The sequence below is a fragment of the Myxocyprinus asiaticus genome, chromosome 29 (assembly GCF_019703515.2).
Source record: "Myxocyprinus asiaticus isolate MX2 ecotype Aquarium Trade chromosome 29, UBuf_Myxa_2, whole genome shotgun sequence".
Taxonomy (NCBI): Eukaryota; Metazoa; Chordata; class Actinopteri; order Cypriniformes; family Catostomidae; genus Myxocyprinus; species Myxocyprinus asiaticus.
The window spans coordinates 21861533-21881034 of NC_059372.1; the positions used below are offsets into that span (position 1 = coordinate 21861533).

The 19502-nt window shown below is 35.5% G+C and overlaps 1 protein-coding gene across 2 annotated transcripts; it reads right to left on the reverse strand.

Moving 5' to 3' along the window:
• Positions 1–2800: 2800 nt before the first annotated feature.
• klhl21 (kelch-like family member 21) lies at positions 2801–16329 on the reverse strand. 2 transcript variants are annotated; one of them, XM_051662059.1, is made up of 5 exons: positions 16192–16329; positions 9836–10915; positions 5379–5784; positions 5153–5225; positions 2801–4305 (listed from the first exon to the last, which is right to left on the reverse strand). In XM_051662059.1, the coding sequence occupies exons 2-5, from the start codon at positions 10860–10862 to the stop codon at positions 3973–3975; spliced, it is 1839 nt and encodes a 612-aa protein (XP_051518019.1). In that variant the 5' UTR covers positions 10863–10915; positions 16192–16329; the 3' UTR covers positions 2801–3972. The 2 variants fall into 2 exon arrangements, with proteins under 2 accessions (XP_051518019.1, XP_051518020.1); XM_051662060.1 differs by lacking the exon at positions 16192–16329 and adding an exon at positions 11052–11198.
• Between the last annotated feature and the right edge of the window lie 3173 nt (positions 16330–19502).

Below are 19502 nucleotides of genomic sequence, written 5' to 3' on the forward strand. Positions count from 1 at the left end.
CTTAGGTCAGGTAGACCAAGAAAGATTTCAGCCACAACTGCCAGAAGAATTGTTCAGGATACAAAGAAAAGCCCACAGGTAACCTCAGGAGAAATACAGGCTGCTCTGGAAAAAGACGGTGTGGTTGTTTCAAGGAGCACAATACGACGATACTTGAACAAAAATGAGCTGCATGGTCGAGTTGCCAGAAAGAAGCCAATGCCACAAAAAAGCCCAGTTACAATATGCCCGACAACACCTTGACACGCCTCACAGCTTCTGGCACACTGTAATTTGGAGTGACGAGATCAAAATAGAGCTTTATGGTCACAACCATAAGCGCTATGTTTGGAGAGGGGTCAACAAGTATTGTGCTCCTTGAAACAACCACACCGTGTTTTTCCAGAGCAGCCTGTATTTCCCCTGAGGTTACCTGTGGGTTTTTCTAACAAACTCATTGATTATTTATACACAGACACTAATTGCAATTTAAAAAGCCACAGGTGTGGGGAAATTAACCTTTAATTGCCATTTAAACCTGTGTGTGTCACCTTGTGTGTCTGTAACAAGGCCAAACATTCAAGGGTATGTAAACTTTTGATTAGGGACATTTGGGCGATTTCTGTTATCATTATGATTTAAAAAGGAGCCAAACAACTATGTGATAATAAATGGCTTCATATGATCACTATCCTTAAATAAAAGACAGTTTTTTTGCATGATCAGTCATATTTTCAAAATCAATGCCAAAATTTCAGTTTCTGCCAGGGTGTGCAAACTTTTGAGCACAACTGTATGTGTATATATTACAGACAACAGTTAGTCCACTTCTCAGGACATGCTGTGTGTGGTTCTTGATGACACTTTTTTCTATGTTTGGATAAATAGACAAAAAAGGAAAGTTTTTAATTCAATAAGAAAACAATCTAATGGATTCTGCTTTTCTTTTTTGTACTAGCTAATTTGTTCAGTGGTGGAGCTCTACTGGTTTTATAAGCTAAAAGATATTTGGACTCTAAACATACAGATTTAAGACTAATGTAAAACAAACAGAACAATAATAAATAATTATGAGCTCTATATATTGTCTAGTTTTAATATGAAAGTGGAAAAACATAAAAACAAAAAAATTCAATATAAGTTAAGCTCAGTTGATAGCATTTGTGGCGTAATATTGATTACCACAAAAAAAAAAAAAAAAAAATTTTTTTGACTTGCTCCTCCTTTAAAAAAAAAAAAAGAAGCAAAAATTGGGGTTACAGTTAGGCACTTACAATGGAAGTGAATAGGGACAATCCAAAAACGTAAAAATACTCACAATTTCAAAAGTATAACCACAAAACAATAAACAAAATACATGTTAACATTATTTTAGAGTGATAAAATCGCGTATTAACTGTTTCAGTGTAAAGTTTATAACCAATTTTTCGTTGCCATGCCGGTGTCAACAAAACCTACACTGTAAAAAAAAAAAAAAAAAAGTGTTAAAAAAACGGTAATTTTCAGGCAGTAGGGGTGCTGGAAAATGTCTGTTGAAAAACAGAAAGTACTGTTGGATTAAAAACATAGATAAAACAGATAAACTGTAAAAAAAACAGTAATTAGCTTTACCATAATTAACATCTATTACTGTAATTCTATCTCCCTATGATTCCATGAAATCTTTTACCTTTAAGATATATTAATTGTTAGAATAGAGTCATACACCTCTAAAAAATTATCTTTAAAAGAATGATAAAGAAAAGCTTAAGTACATATAATTACTATTGTTATTACAAAAAACTACTGTAAATCTAAGACCATTTATATATAAAACATGTAATTTTAAATTAACTGTCAGAAGTGTTGCAAAAAAATAAAAATCTGTCAAATAATTGTATTTTTTATTTATTCAAATACATTAATAAACTGTCAAAATAAATGCATTTTCTTTCTCTAAATGTAGGTTAGTCTGTACTTTTGCACTGTCATTCTTCATTTAAAAAATATAAACTGCAAAAAACTAATGATCTTGTTGAAGCAGGATAAGATTTGTCTGCATAATACTTTAAAATCACTGAAATAGTGAAAATTTTGTAGCAGTTGTAAAAACGACGATTTAAACAACTTTACAGCTCAAATAATACAAGAGTTTTAACAGAAGAATTAAAGTGCTTTTATAAAATTATAAACTTCACATTTCTGCCTTTAAACTCTCCAAAAATTGGCCCCATTCACTTCCATTGTAAGTGCCTCACTGTAACCTCGATTTTTTATTTTATAAAGAAAAGGAGGGATGAGTCGATTTTTTTATTTTTTTTTGGTGGTAATCAACATTATGCCACAAATGCTGTCGAATGAACTTAACGTATTAAATCCAGATTATTCCTTTAAAAATTCCCTGGCCACTCCTTGCTTTCACTGTATGAAAAAGAGCACCTTCTACATTCTGCCAAACATCTCCTTTAATGTTCCATGGAAGAAGAAAAAAAAATGTATACAGGTTTTTAACATGTTAAAAAAATAATGTAAAAGTGTAAATAATGACAGAATTTTCATTTTTTGCTGAACTTCTTTAACTGCTTAATCTTTCATTTGTATCCTCATTATGGAGTCTCAGATCTTTCACTGAATATTCATTGCAGACAAGCTTAAGCTGCTTTCCATTTCCTTAAATGACATGGTATCTTCCACTGATTTACTTGAGGCTTGGATATACTAATTTCAACGAAATGGAAAATTAGTTTAGCCTATACCCCAATTCCCTCAAGGGTTGTGCAGAACATGTACTGAAGGACAATTTTTGTCTTGTGATATCACAAATGAAAAAACAAAGCCAAAGCACTGCCTGTCATTTATTTGTTGACCACAATAACAAACATTATGACACAAATCAAAACGTCTAATCCATATTGTTAAAATGATTTTGGCCACAAAGCAAACTAAACAGTCTTTAAGAAAAATAAAAGTACCACTTCAGCGTTCTGTAAATAATCAGTTTCATAAGTACTGGTATTATCAAACACACACATTTAAACAAGGATATGGAGATACTGAATTACTGCTTCCAGTTATTAGTACAGCATCCTAATGCAATTTTACATACAAACTTTTACAATAACAATAGCTTCACATACTTTCTTGTCATTCTTCATGTCTTCAGCAAACAGCTTAATACAAACAGCTGTTCCTCAAAAATCTTCCCTAAAAAAACACGACTACATATTCATAAATAAACTTAATTTACTATTAAAATATGAGAGTATTTCAGAGAGTCTGACACAAATTCACAGAAAATGTGAGAACATGCATGCTACTGTATATTTTCTGACAAATGCAATTTAAGCCAGATGAACATAAAAAACATGTTATACTATGGCCCAGTTTTTCCATTTTTTATCAAAGTGTATCCTGTTTTTGGAAAGCCTTGGATTCTGCAAAATATTCATTTCAGACTCTTCTCTGCTTATGTAAACAGCCATCTCTTTTCCACATTGCAGAACACTGAAATCCCAATCACACAACAAAGATGCATCTACAGTTAAGTAGATCCAAACACTTACCTTGTGGAATGATTGGGCTCTCAAAATGAAATTTTTTATAAGTGCAAATTTACGTGTAATTTGTGATGTGGACTTGAAGTCACAATGTTCTGAATTACTTTAAAAGGTATATACTGGTAACACAATGTAATAATATAAGTGGAACTTCCATATATTTTCAAGGTATGGATTGCTTGAAGTTTGCCAAACACTCTTGCAGGCACTCGTTCATAAAAAGTCAATTTAATCTTTGATTTTAAGCCCATGTTCATAGTAAACACATCCAGCATTAGAACCGCATGCAACATTTAAAGGTGAAATAATGCAAACATTGATTGTCTATTCACCAGCTCCCTTTAATGCCAAGTTGAGGTGAATATGTGATAAAGTGCAAAACACCTAGTAGCAATGTCACATGAATGACCATTTGCAAATGTCCAAGAAAACTTCAGTCTTGTGGATTTAAAAGACCTTAATGCACTTGATTGACATCTTGGTTGTGGTTCTGATTGACATTGTTGTGGTTGTAAAGTGCCTGGTTGCGGTGGTGTCTGTGGAGGTGGATGGCATTTGCCTCAGGTATGTCAATGGGTTCGAAGGTGCTAGAGACCAGGGGCATGAACTGTCGAAATATGCTAACACTTCCATGCCAGAAGGTGGGCTGGGGCAGGCGGCCGGCCAGGGTCCAAGATCGAGAAGTAGGATCATAGACTTCAACCACGTCGGACAACTCAAATGTGTTGTCATAACCACCGGACACATAGAGTCGACCACCCAGAGCTGCCACACTGCCTCCAACATGAACCTGTGGAGTGTGAGATTTTGTTGTTTGCACATTTAATGGGACAGGTCATACAAAATGTATTATTCCATCACCATTTTCTCACCCTCATGTCGTTCTAAACCCATATATATTTCTTTCTTCCATGGAACACAATAGTAGAAATTCTGAAGAATAGACTGGTCGATTCTTTCAATGCAAGTAAAAAGGATAGGGAATAAGAGCTAAAAGCACTATAAAACTGTCAAAAATTTAATAAAAGTAGTGCTACTCTAGATTTGTATGAGGAACAGAGTCGTTACTGAAGTAATGGTCTTTTGTGAACTAACTGTTTTTTTGAGTCAGACCTTTTCAATGAATCAGTTGATCCAGTTCACCACACCTGATTCATTCATAAATTGGTCCGATCCAGATCTCAAGTTCAATTCACTTACTTTAACAGCTCTCTGGAGAGGTAAGATTATCAGTAAATAACAACTTAAGTTTTGGTCTGTTCCACACACAAAGCTATCAGATGGCTTCAGAACACACACCTATAATGCATCTTCAGAATTGACTACAAATTTTATGAACTACTTTCAGCTACACTTTTATGATGTTTTGGGTCCTTTTTAAAGCTTGACAGTTCCAGTCCCCATTCATTATAATGGCATGAAAAAAAAAAAAAAAAAAAAAAATCGATCAATGGATTCTTTCAAATTTCTCCTTTTGTGTTTCACAGAAAAAAGTCAGGGGGGAAAGGGTTATGGAATAATATGAGGATTAATGATGTCAGAATTTTCTTTCTTTTTTGTTGAACTATACCTTTAAAGACAGTGTAAGAAAGGGCTTTGTACAATTTATGGATTGAGAGTAGGAAAATTGTACATACTTGCATCATGGGACTAATCTTGTCCCATTCGTTTTTCTGTGGGTTGTAGACATCAACCTCTGCTGAATCGTCCCTGAAACACAACCATTTTCATGAGAAACTTCAAATAATTGAATTAAATTTCACTTACTTGCCTTTCACCCTCCATTGCCAGCTAAACACTAGGAATGTGACACTTTATATTTGTGAATATATATTATTTCATTGAAATCAGCACAATGCTCACCTTACGAAGTAGATCAAGCTGTTTAAAGTCACTGATTTGGGGGCAAAGGACCATGGAGGCAACTCTCCACTGTTCACTAGGGTCCAGCGATTGCTGTCTGCATCGTAGCATTGAATAGCCATCATGTCCTCTCCAGTTAAAGAGCCAATGGCATAGAGCCGCCCCCTGCATGCCGTGGTAGAACAGTTATCCATGGGATGCAGCATGGGTGGAAGGGCCTCCCAGCAGTCAAGGGTATGGTCATAGCGTTCAGTGCTGTCCAAGGCAACCACATAGAGCTGGCCCTTCAGAACACAAGAGCTGTGGTACTCTCGGGCTTTCAGCATGGGGGAGACTTCTGTCCACTCATTCACACTGGAGTTGTAGCGCCAAACACAATTATACAGACGTGATCCATCAGAGCCACCTATTACAAAATGAAGGAATTTTACAAGAGGAAGTGTAACTTGCATTTTGAGGCCCAGAAAAAATGTCCTCATGAAATCATCTGTTTTTTATTTTTTTTTATTGCCAAATTTGTCATTGAGCACATGATTGGACAAAAATCTATGTAATGCAACATGAGTCATCATTACTTTTGGCCAGTTTTCACAGAAGAGAAAGACTACATTTTTAATTTGTATAACCTGCTAAAAAGTTGATTTTGTCAACTAGCATATAGGTAACTTTAAAGCTAAATGACACTAAAAGCAACAAAACTCAAATTTTGTTTTCTTTTCGGACTGCGAACAAACACATACCAAACAGCAGAAAACAGCACGACTGTTCCTTGACAGTAGATAGGCCATACTGTTTCCTAATATTTTTGCACTAACAGAACTGCGCTTTTAGGAGAACAATTACAGAGACATTGCTAGACTTTCTTAAATACCATGTGTTGTTCTTACTTTTCAAACTTACCAATACCAAACTAAATAATTGTAAATCTGGTTTATATCAATGTACCATTTTTCAACAAAAGGTAAGTCTCCTACAAATTATGTGCATCAAAGTATCCTGCTACTATATATATATAGGGGCGACATAATTTGGGACTTTAAATCAGTTGAAAAATTAGTCAGTAACTAAGCCTGCCAGTGCTCAGGAACCTTTTTAAACATCAGAACATTTGCATTTATGTAACAGCAAAGGGCACTTTGCCATTTTTTTGTTTTGTTTGTTTCACAAATAGAGGCAGCATGCAACCGCCTGAGATGTTTTATCAATTGAAACATTGTCCATTTCTGAAAACAACTTATTTATTACCTAATAGCATGCTGAACATTGCTGATCTGGTAGAACACCATGTCCCGTTACCATGCTCTCATTTAGCCAAATACACAGAGGTTTATTAATATAATTGCTGCCATGATGTAATAAATTATTTTGAAAGAAGGACACTCTGAAGGTGCTCTGGAGACTCTTCGGGATTTTCTATCTTATATTACCCAAGTATGAAATAATCATTGTACAGATTGGACAGTCCCAAACAGTAATTATATTATTTTTGTAGAGATAGACAGATACATGTTTTGACCAAAATTTGTACTATTTTTAAAACCTTTTAACTTAATCAGTTATCGATTCATTAATATTAGATCTACCGATGAATGGGACCATTCTGTAGGTCTCTAAAGAATAGCACCCAATGCCATTACACCACTGTGTGTTCAACAGGAAAGAATGGTGTTCACAATTGAAGTAACGGATTAAATGTATTGTTTGTGTAAATTATTTAACTTTTTTTATGTAATAGTTATTCATTCTTAAGTGAAAAACACATTACATTTTTTCGCATGATTCATGTCAGGGTGTCAAAGCACCACTTTGATTTCCACATGAGAAGCACTGCAGATAGCGTCACAGAGGGGCAATTTTACAAGTTTGCCAGGCAATAAAGTGTGACATGTGCACGATTAAAATTGAATACATGTACACTGGCAGCCAAAAGTTTGGAATAATGTACAGATTTTGCTGTTTCGGAAGGAAATTGGTACTTTGGCATTCAAACTGATGCCAAAAAAGTGGCATTCAACTGATCACAAAGTATAGCAAGGACATCTTAAGAAAGAGTGCTCGTCGCTGTGTCTGGTTTATAAAAATTATGTAAAAAACAGCACCATCACTATTTGAAAAAAGTCATTTTTGATCAAATCTAGACAGGCCCCATTTCCAGCAGCCATCACTCCAACACCTTATCCTTAAGTAATCATGCTAAATTGCTAATTTGGTACTAGAAAATCACTTGCCATTATATATCAAACATGGTTGAAAGCTATTTGGTTTGTTAAATGAAGTTTAACATTGTCTTTGTGTTTGTTTTTGAGCTGCCACAGTATGCAATAGACTGGCATGTCTTAAGGTCAATATTAGGTCAAACATGGCAAAAAAGAAACTCTTTCTCTAGAAACTCATCAGTCAATCATTGTTTTGAGAAATGAAGGTTATACAATGCTTGAAACTGCCAAAAAACTGAATATTTCATACAAAGGTGTACACTACAGTCTTTAAAGACAAAGGACAACTGGCTCTAACAAGGACAGAAAGAGATGTGGAAGGCCCAGATGTACAACTACACAAGAGGATAAGTACATCAGAGTCTCTAGTTTGAGAAATAGACGCCTCACATGTCCTCAGCTAACAGATTCATTGAATTCTACCCGCTCAATACCAGTTTCATGTACAACAGTAAAGAGAAGACTGAGGGGTGCAGGCCTTATGGGAAGAATTGCAAAGAAAAAGCCACTTTTGAAACAGAAAAACAAAAAGAAAAGGTTAGAGTGGGCAAAGAAACATGGACATTGGACAACAGATCATTGGAAAAAAGTGTTATGGATCTTAACCCCATTGAGCTTTTGTGGGATCATCTAGACTGTAAGGTGCGTGAGAAGTGCCCGACAAGACAGCCACATCTATGGCAAGTGCTACAGGAAGTGTGGGGTGAAATGTCACCTGAGTATCTGGACAATCTGACAGCTAGAATGCCAAGGATCTGCAAAACTGTCATTGCTGCACGTGGAGGATTTTTTGATGAGAACTCTTTGAAGTAGTTTAATTTTTTTCAAATTGTAATAGTAATTTTTCACGTTATTAACGTCCTGACTATACATTGTGATCAGTTGAATCCCACTTTGGTGAATAAAAGTACCAATTTCTTTCCATAAAAGCAAAATCTGTACATTATTCCAAACTTTTAGCCCCCAGTGTATTTGGACTCTAAGTGAAAAAAAGTCCAGAAAATGGCTCGGTTTGGGGTCACTTCAATGAAATGTTTCTCATGATCTTAAAAACCTTTAAGGCGTGTGCTTAAATGGTTGAAATTAGTCTTGTAGACAAAAATATAATTGTGCCAACATATTAATTTATTTAATTACAATACTAAAATTTTATTTAAAAACCTTTTTTTTTTAAATGGATGACTTGGACCAAATAATTAAGAAAAGCAGCCAGTAAGTGCCCAACATAGATGGGAACTCCTTCAATACTGTTTAAAAAGCATCCCAGGGTGAAACCTCAAGAAGTTGGTTGAGAAAATGTCAAGAGTACATGTCTGCAAATTCTAGACAAAGTGTGGCCACTTTGAAGATGCTAAAATATAAAATAGTCACAACATAATTCCCATATTTCCATTTCTATTATTCCATAGTTGTGATGACTTTACGATTACTCTAAAATGTGAAAAAAAAAATAAAAAATAAAAAAAATAAAGAATGAGTAAGTGACCCTAAACTTTTGAACGGTAATGTATTTATTTTTATTGCCATGTCAGCATCACTGGCTATTTTCATGGCAAAATCAAAGTAGTTTTAAAAGGTAATATACACAATATCTAATACAGTAATATACACAATGAACATTATATAAGATCTTTCATTTCAATATTTGATAAAAAATTAAAAATTTTCCCTAGTGAAACATTTTTGAAAACATCCACTAAAAAACTCTGAGTAAAAACGGAAACAATAACGTAAATATTTATGAATAAAAATTATTTATGACAGAATTCAATATCTCTTCATGAACTTTGACAGTTTTTAAATATTTATTGTTGCTTTGTAGCTACTCTAAAAGGCATCATTAGTGAGACAAAATGCATTTATGGAAATTGCCCAGTAGCCTATTGATTGGCTGTCACTTCGAAAGGTCAGCAGCAATCAACTGAGCTTGACGGAGGTGCAATACGTGGTTTTATGCTGACGCTTCACTCCACAGAGTTCAGCAGCATTCATTTAGAGATAGTCCAACACAGAAGAAATTTAATTTGTGACCATTTAAAATGTAGAACAACTTTTCAGAAATATTACTATTATTTTAAAAATATTAATAATGTTTTTTATTGTTGTTCTAATATAATTGTCAAAAACTAAACATAAAACAAATTTTGGTTCTGCATATCAGTTAACAGACAACTGAGCAAATATAATTGCAATCATTGTAATGAAAAATATTGGAATAAATATTGGTTGTTCTTTACTAACCTGTCACGTAAATGTCATTGCCCAGGGCTGCTATGCTGTAGCCACCTCCGAGGTGGTCTGGAAATTCAGCTAAGTATCTCCACTGTCCAGTTTGAGGGTTGTAGCAATCCACAGTAACAAGCTCATCACAGTCCTGATCACATCCTCCCACCACCACCAGAATTTCAGCCAGGCCAGTGGACGGACGGGGGCGCATTCGATGCCCGGGTTGGTCATGGCGGTCATATTCATATGACTGAAAGCTACGTGCCTCACTGACCAACCGTAAACATGCCGGTGACAAGTAGACCAGTGGATCACTCTCCACGTGGGCCAGAAGGTAGAAACGTCGAACAAACGGGAGGCGTACCTGCTGCAGCAGCTCAGGCCAGTAATGCAAGCGGTGCTGCAAGTCAGCTTTGACCCAGCGCACGGCAATCTGGTATGCTGTTTCTTCCTTATCCACACACAGGCCATCATCAGAAACAAACTCCAGTAGTCGCTTCCAAGACAGCCTTTCAAAGTCCATGCTCTTCGCCAGCTCCATAATGTTCTTGAGTACAAAACGGCGAGCATTTGCGGCTAACTCACGGCAGGCATAAGCCTCTGCAAAGTCCTGGATCTCCAAGCAGTTGGAGACATCAAGCCTCTGTTCCAGGAAAGCACAGCATGCCTCTTTGACAGAAGGGAATTGGAAGAGGTCCGCTGTCTTGAGTAGGAGATCCACGTTGTCGTGTGTGACAGTGACGCGGCCTGTGTAGCAAAAGTCCACAAGAAGGCCCAAGAGTTCGGCTGATACCTCATACAGTACTACATGGTCCATTAGACTTTCTCGCAGGGTACCGGTAAACATAGCGCGAAAGTAGGTGCTGGCAGCTGCTAGCACAGTTCGATGACAGTGGAACTCTTTGCCCTCAGCACACAATGTGACATCAAAGAATTTACGCTCAGCGCGGAGCTCGTGGATACCGCGGAGCAAGTTGACGGCATGGGCCGTGTCAAAGAAGGGCAGCATAGAGGGCTGCGTTTGTAAAACTGGCTTCTCCATAGCAACTCCCTTTAGTCTGATGTGTCTCTCTTTGCGTACTTCCACTCAGAACACTAGATTTATCCATAAACAGAAAAAAGAAGTTTTATTAGTAGACACATAAGCACATTTGTCTCACTTGACTTAGACAGTATGAAACAATTTCCTTAAAAGAGAAAACCTCAAATTTCAAATGTAGTTGCCGCATACCTGTGTTTCCTCTCAAAGCCTTTAAAATTACAAAAGGACAGCACGTAAGGCCACAGTAGCTTCTAGAACGAAATATCATACGATTATGACGAATGTGTGCAACCGTTGATCTCTTAAGAAAGAGTGCTCGTCGCTGTGTCTGGTTTATAAATACACCAGCAGTGTCCATTTTCACAGACTGAGAGGGGGACGGGGTCTCTTCACACCCTTCAGCTTCTCTTACTGGAAGTGATTACATAAATGTCCCATTCCCCACTCCGAGTAACTCCTCAACCAGCACCAAATATAAAGTTTAACAGAATAACTCACCCAAAAATTAACATTTGTCATCACTTACTTAATCTCATGTCTTTCTAGCTCTTTTTTTATTTTTTTTAGTGAAACACAAAATGAAAAGCACCATAAAAGTAGTCCATATGACTCATGAGCTATATTCCAAGTCTTCTGAAGTGATACAATAATATTGTGTGAGGAACAAACTGAAATTTTTACTGGTAATCCTAAAATGAACACAATGAGAATTGTGAACTCTGGTGGAAGGAAATATAAGTAATGGATGTATTTTTAATGGTACTTTTGTATTGTATGGCTTTAGAGGACTTAAATAATATAATATTGAAAAGAAAGTCATATGGACCACTTTTTTGATCATTTTATGGTACTTGTGGAGCTTAGGCAAGAAACTGAATGAAAGTGGAAAAGCCTCTTGGACATTCTGCCTAACATCTTTGGTGTTGCATAGGAGAAAAAAAACAATCTGAGGTTGGAATAACATGATGGTTACTAAATGACGGCAAGATTTACATTTTTTGGTGAACTATTCCTTTAAGAGTAAAATGAACACAATCTTACATATTGTCTGCTCAAAGACAATTACTTCACAATAACCTCAAAAATGTCATAACTTTAAAAGGCAATTTAGCAGTCTACATAAATATTTATGAGACTGTTTCTCTTTGTTTGTATTCTCCAAGAGAGTCACAAGGCAGGCAAATGAAGAAATTATTTTTTCAGTGGTCAAAAATACTATTAGTGTGCCTACTGTAGATTGCAGTCTGTGAGTTGAAAATAAAAAGGTATTTCCATCTCCAATGTCAGGTATCAAAACAGGTTGTCAAACAAATTTGTCCTCGAATGCACAAAATGTCTATATACTGCATATCCTTGTGACATTCCATGCAGAGATCCACTTATGCAACAGACAGCTTAGCGAAGTTTTATGAAGGTTGGCTCATCAAAGAGGATGAGAGAAGGAAAGTGAGTGGAAGAGAGAGAGGGGGTGGGGGGGGGGGCCTCAAAGGGTCAGAACACTGCACAGAACAGACCTGCTTTTGACAGCAAAACTCTAATATTTTCAGCGAGGGTCCTAGGTTACATTTTGCATAGCAGAAGGACTGAGGAATAATACGACAGCTGTTTGATAAAAAAAGTTACCTGAAAAACCTAACTGACAGAGATTATGTTAACTATTTTTTTATAGGGGTTCTTTAAAGCAGACATTTATCTTTTTTCTCCATACAATAAAATAAACGGTGACTGAGGCCAACATTTTGGCAAACATTTCATTTGGTGTTCCATGTAAAAGTATATGATGACAGAATTTTCATTTTTGGGTGAACTATCCCTATAAATGCCTTTCTTACTAGCATTTATTTTTATCTAATCCAAATCAATTCTTGACAATGAGCTAGTGCTCTTAAAACAAACCAGCAGTTCAAAGAGAATCCAACTGCACTGCATAAGTTGAAGGCTCTATTTTTAATAGATCATGGTTTATAAAGCAACCATCTCGTTCCTTTCATACCTGTTGGGTATTAGGCAACATGAATGCCAAAGTGCTTACTGGTAGTCTGTTTACCAGTTGGTCCCAGAATAGACTGGCTAACAGTGACCAACAGCAATCTTTCACAATAAGACACTCTTAACATGAGTGAAGAGGAGAATGTGACCTCCTGTCATGTCATGTGTCAACAAGGGGTCATGATCTATAGTAACTAAGGAGTCGTGACTATGGACAGGAAACCCCACTTGGTGATGTAGCATTTGCTGTCGTATGTATTACAGTGTATATATATTTTTTTTTAGAGTAAAATGCCTTTTTTTATGTTTCTAAAACATCAGTAGGACTATATACATGTTACTCAAAACTGTATCTGTGATGTTAAACCAGTTATGGATAATGCTGGCTTCGAAATATAGTGTAACAATCATGTAGAGTAGGGCTGCAACTAACAATTATTTTGATAATCGACTAATCTAACGATTATTAGAACGATTAATCGACTATTCAGGCAATTATTACTATGATTAATCGTTAGCTTTTAACAGACTATTCAGCTTGTAATAAACGTGCTTACTAATAATAAAGACTCCACAATGAGAGTGCTTCTGTATTTACTTATTTTGTATTTTTGCATTATAATTCCCTCATACTTTGCGATCTACATAACCTGAAGCTGTGAAAGTTTAGAGTGCATCTGGACTGTGAGCTGTGTTTTCTTCCTCTCCTCAGTTAGGCACGAACTGCAGTGCTGCTCTTGTGCATCAGAGTTTAATGTGATCTCATGTTACGTTAAATGAGATCAAACGACTATTCGAAAACGAAAATTTGTCTAAATTTTTTTTATTGTCGACATTGTCGATAATGTCGACTAATATTTTCAGCCCTAATGCTGAGTACGTCAGGCTACCAGACAGAATATTTTTTACTTGAATAGGGCTGGGTATCGATACAGATTTCTCGATTCGATTACGATTTCAATTCAGTATCGATTCATATGGGTATATTTCAGTTATAATGTCACTTTTGCTTACATATGAAAGAAATTCTCTCCCAGCTAATTCTATGAATTTTATAGAGGACCTTCTTACAAGCTACTATACGAAAATATTATTTTTACTAATTATATTTAATTAGTTTTTCATCATTTTGGTCACATTTTAGCTTTTTAAAAATGAACAAATCAATATATTTAATCAATAAATATAATATTATATTGCATATATTATTTTGTTAAATTTGTATTGTTTAATTGCATAATTTGAACTATTTACAGGTATTTACACTGATTTGTTGAAAACGTGCTAAAAACCTCTAAAAGTCTCTTTAAGGGAATCCTACATTTCTGTAAACATGCATTTCTGTAAACAGTGTCTTTAAATAAGCGCATGTTAACGAAAGAGACTCGAATGGCTTTATCTCATCAGTGCTATGCCTGATTAGAATGAAATGTTTCTTTTTTGTTGTTTATGATCAACAACTGACTGTAAAGAACAGAAAGGGTATTAAAAGAGACACTATTCAGAGACAAATGGGTTGCGTGTATCTCGTCTTTGGACACACATTACACGTAACTACATTTACTCCCAACACGCAGTGAAAGGATCTCGCTGCTGAATACTCCACCACTATACTTCACAATTCATTCACTGAGTGAAATTTAAACATTTCCCAGCCAGTTCCCAAATACATAAATTTTTAGTCACATAGCGTGAAATTTGGTTGCAAATGCAAGTGATTTCCTTTCAAAAGTTCAATTAGAACTTTAAATCAGTAGCTGATGTCTAAATAATCTTAAAGTTATAGTTCATCCAAAAAAAAAAAAGAAAAGAAAAGCATAAATGTAATCCATACAACTCTAGTGGTTAAATCCATGTCTTCTGAAGCGATAGGTGTGGGTGAGAAACAAAACCATATTTAAGTCCTTTTTTTTTTTCTTTTTTTTACTATAAATCTCCAATTTTACTTTCAAATTATTATTCTTTTGTTTTTGGTGATTCACATTCTTTGTGCATATCGCCACCTAATGGGCAGGGAGGAGAATTTATAGTGAAAAGGGACTTAAATATTGATCTGTATCATCCACACCTATCATATCGCTTCTTAAGATATGGATTAACATCTGAGATGGCATGAGGGTGAGTAAATTATGAAAGAATTTTCATTTTTGGGTGAATTATCCATTTAATTTAAAAGACTGCTGTGGCTTAAAATTGTTCCAACTGCCTGGACGTTGTGAAAATGGCCAGGTTAAAAAGACATGAGCTAATTTTACAAGAATTTACAACTGTACAGACACGATCTGACTTATCATGGAGAAACCTTGATATGTAACCCAAATATAAGTACTTTGTTATAGTTTTCAAGGTTTCCATTCTAAACATTGGTCTTCGTAAAACTTCAGAATAACTTCTACTGAATATATTAAATAAATAAACACAGAAGAAGGCTTTACATGCCACTAAGGGATGCACAGCCATTGTACTCCCTGTTTGTGTCTATAACCCACTAGTGGCCTGCAGTGTAATGTTGCACCTGGCTGAGAAATGCCCATTATAATAACAGCTGCCACTGCTCTGCATTCCACCAGCTCAAGCCCAGAGAAGCGGAGCAAACCCTTCACCCTAAAAAGGCATTAAATAAGTCCTCTACCCATCACATTTCTTATGAGGACACTTGAATGAGCCCTTGTAATAAAGATAAGATGTGGTTAATTTGTGTGAATCTGTAGTACTGCCTAGAATATAATATTTTGTGTGGCTTTATGTGGTCAGCAAACACACTATTTTACAATTTCAAATGCACTGACAAATGTAATGCTTCTAAAATATTTTCTGTGTTAAATAAATGTGAAAACTATCAAACTCCCAGATGCTGCACTACACGTTTCCAAACACAACAATCTCAGTGGGTAACCTAACTCATAGCACTGCATCTAATGTAGCCTATGTTTACAAATGTATTGATCAAATAATTAATGAACTACCGGTGTTAAACATGTTTTACCACTTCATTAGGCCTTTTGCTTTAGCTTACAATCAGTAGACCATCAAAATACAGCTATTTTAAGACTTGACCTGATTGCTATTGTCATGCATGGCATTGCTCATCTTCACCTATTGCCAACTATATACAAGCAGCAAATGAAAACGAACACGTTTCTCACATAATTTTCACTCTATCGTAATAAATACGGGAATTCTAAGCAAAGTCTCGTGTCATGATCACTATAGAAACAGACGTGAAATCGGTTTCCGACACAATAACCGTCTGCAGTCTCCTTCGGCTGAGAAAAACAACACCACGACCGTCACATTTTCACCTTCATCCACAGACTTTTTCTATCATTTTTGTACTTACCAAACACTACAGTTAACGATTTCGGTTGATCTCAGCTTCGGATAGTTCAACAGACTGGGATAATTTTTTCAGATATCAAACTAGCGTATAACTTTGGAAGGGGTGTCCGTTTTCTCTTCGCTCATGTCAGCGCCATGACTCCGCATCATCAGAGACCCTCATTGGACAGCCACTACACTAGTTACATTGTGACGTGACCTCAAGTTTGACTAGATACTGTTGGATGCCAACTGTTCAACACGTTTCGGTGTATTTTCTTTTTTTTTTTTTACCTCTATTTGTCCTGCATAAATCCGGTATGTTTGTACACTAAAAAAATATTTTAGCCTATTTTTAAGATTACATTACATTTTGATAAAATTGAATTGTCCAATGTTTAACAAATTAAATGAATAAAAATTTAAATATATTTTTTTTATTTTATTAAAGATAACTCTTAATTTTTATTCTAATTTTATTTTGAGTGTATAGGCACATTAAAATAGTTGTGTCTCTTTAAAAAGATTTTAAATCAGGCTTATATATATATATATATATATATATATATATATATATATATATATATATATATATATATATATATACATATATATATATATATACAGATATGCAGTGAAGAATAAACAGTTGAGAACTGGGCTAGTTGTGACACGGGAAAGTTTAGTTGTCACAAGGGCTATATCTCAGAATTATAACGTTTTTCAAGAGTAAAATGTGCAACTGTTATCTCTAGCAGGGGTTATCTGTGTTAATTTATAAAAAAAAAATCAAATGTGTCTTAAAGCTGAATATATAACTTTTTCAGTGTTAAAATTATTTCTTCTATCCCAGCTTAATATGCAGATACAACTATAAGTGTCATTTATAGGTTCATTTTCAAAAAAAAAAAAAAAAAAAAAAAAAGAAACTGTAAACACTGAGTCTCTGTGGCATTATAAAAATTCCTGTGTTTGTTTAGAGCAAACAGCTTAGACTCGCCCCAACTTTACTCAATCAATAGCGTGAGTTGGGGGCGGGACTATCTGACTGTTTGAACAACAGAAGACCAGGGGCATGTTTGAAAACATTGTTTCATTTTGTAATGCCATTCGGTGGCGCTAGTGTCACAGAAATGACATACTTCAGCTTTAAAGGTCCATTCTGTAATTTTTTTGAAAATGCCGCCTTGGATTTACATTGCCACCTAGGGACATGGATGCCAAGATCATTCAAACACAATAGTCTTTAGATACCGATGCCATTGTAGATATTCATAGCCAGGATAAATTTAATTCCTTAGTGAAAGAGTCCAATAACAGAGTGGTTCCTGAGGTTAAGTGAGTAGCATTCAGCTGGTCATGTGTTCCTAACATGGCAGCCACCATGAGGGGACCCTCTCCATGTAGAATAAAACAGATTTTATAAAGTTACTGATAAGTAATGATGAGTCTTCATGTCACGTGAGTGGTCATGATTTTATACATGTGTTTGAAAATTTCTATTAATTTGTTCAGAAGTAAAACTTTTTAAATAATGAAAAAAATTACTGAGTGCACCTTTAAATTAGGTCATACAAATTAGCATAAAATAAAAATTTTTTTTTTTTTTTTTTTTTTTGGTGAATTCTATCCTCCAAATTAACATTTCATTAATATGTAATATAATGAATATAATTCAATATATGATATACAATTAAAGTCAGAAGTTTACATACACTTAGGTTCAAGTCATTATAACCAATTTTTCAACCGCTCCACATATTTTAAATTAGCAAACCATAGTTTTAGTAAGACATTTAGGACATCTGCTTTGTGCATGACACAAGCAATTTTTCCAACAATTGTTTACAGACAGATTGTTTCACTTTTAATTCACTATATCACAGTTCCAGTGGGTCAGAAGTTTACATACACTAAGTTATCTGTGCCTTTATTTTTCTGGAAAATTCCAGAAAATGATGTCAAGCCTTTAGCAATTAAGTTAGTCTTAGGCTAACTGGCTAATTTGAGTCAATTGAAGATGTACCTGTGGATGTATTTTAAGGCCTACCTTCAAACTCAGTGCCTCTTTGTTTGACATCATGGGAAAATCAAAAGAAATCAGCCAAGATCTCAGAAAATTGTGGACCTCCACAAGTCTGGTTCATCATTGGGAGCAATTTCAAAACAACTGAAGGTACAATGTTCATCTGTACAAATAATTGTATGCAAGTATAAACACCATGGGACCACACATCCATCATACCACTCAGGAAGGAGACGCATTCATCCTAGAGATGAACGTAGTTTGGTGCAAATCAATCCCAGAACAACAGCAAAGGACCTTGTGAAGATGGAGGAGGAAACAGGTTGACAAGTATCTATATCCACAGTATAACGAGTCCTATATCTACATAACCTGAAAGGCTGCTCAGCAAGGAAGAAGCCACTGCTCCAAAACTGCCATAAAAAAGCCAGACTACAGTTTGCAAGTGCACATGGGGACAAAGATCTTACTTTTTGGAGAAATGTCCTTTAAAAAATTTATTCTGGTCGAAAGGAAACAGAAATTTAACTGTTTGGCCATAAAGACCATCGTTATGTTTGGAGGAAAAAGGGTGAGGCTTGCAAGCCGAAGATCACCATCCCAACCGTGATGCATGGGGGTGGCAGCATCATGTTATGGGGCGCTTTGCTGCAAGAGGGACTGGTGTACTTCACAAAATAGATGGCATCATGAGGAAGGAAAATTATGTGGATATATTGAAACAACATCTCAAGACATCAGTCAGGAAATTAAAGCACAGTCGCAAATTGGTCTTCCAAATTGAAAATGACCTCAAGCATACACCTCCAAAGTTGTGGCAAAATGGTTTAAGGACTACAAAGTCAAGGTATTGGAGTGGCCATCACAAAGCCCTGACCTCAATCTGATAGACAATTTGTGGGCAGAACTGAAAATGCATGTGCAAGCAAGGAGGCCTTCAAACCTGTCTCAGTTACACCAGTTCTGTCTGGAGGAATGGGCCAAAATTCCAGCAACTTATTGTGAGAAGCTTGTGTAAGGCTACCCGAAATGTTTGACCTAAGTTAAACAATTTAAAGGCGATGCTACCAAATACTAAGTGTATGTAAACTTCTGACCCACTGGGAATGTGATGAAAGAAATAAAAGCAGAAATAATTCTCTCTTCTATTATTCTGACATTTCACATTCTTAAAATAAAGTAGTGATCCTAACTGACCTAAGACAGGCAATGTTTTCTACGATTAAATGTCAGGACTTGTGAAAAACCGAGTTTAAATATATTTGGCTGAGGTGTATGTAAACTTCTGACTTCAACTGTATTGTAAC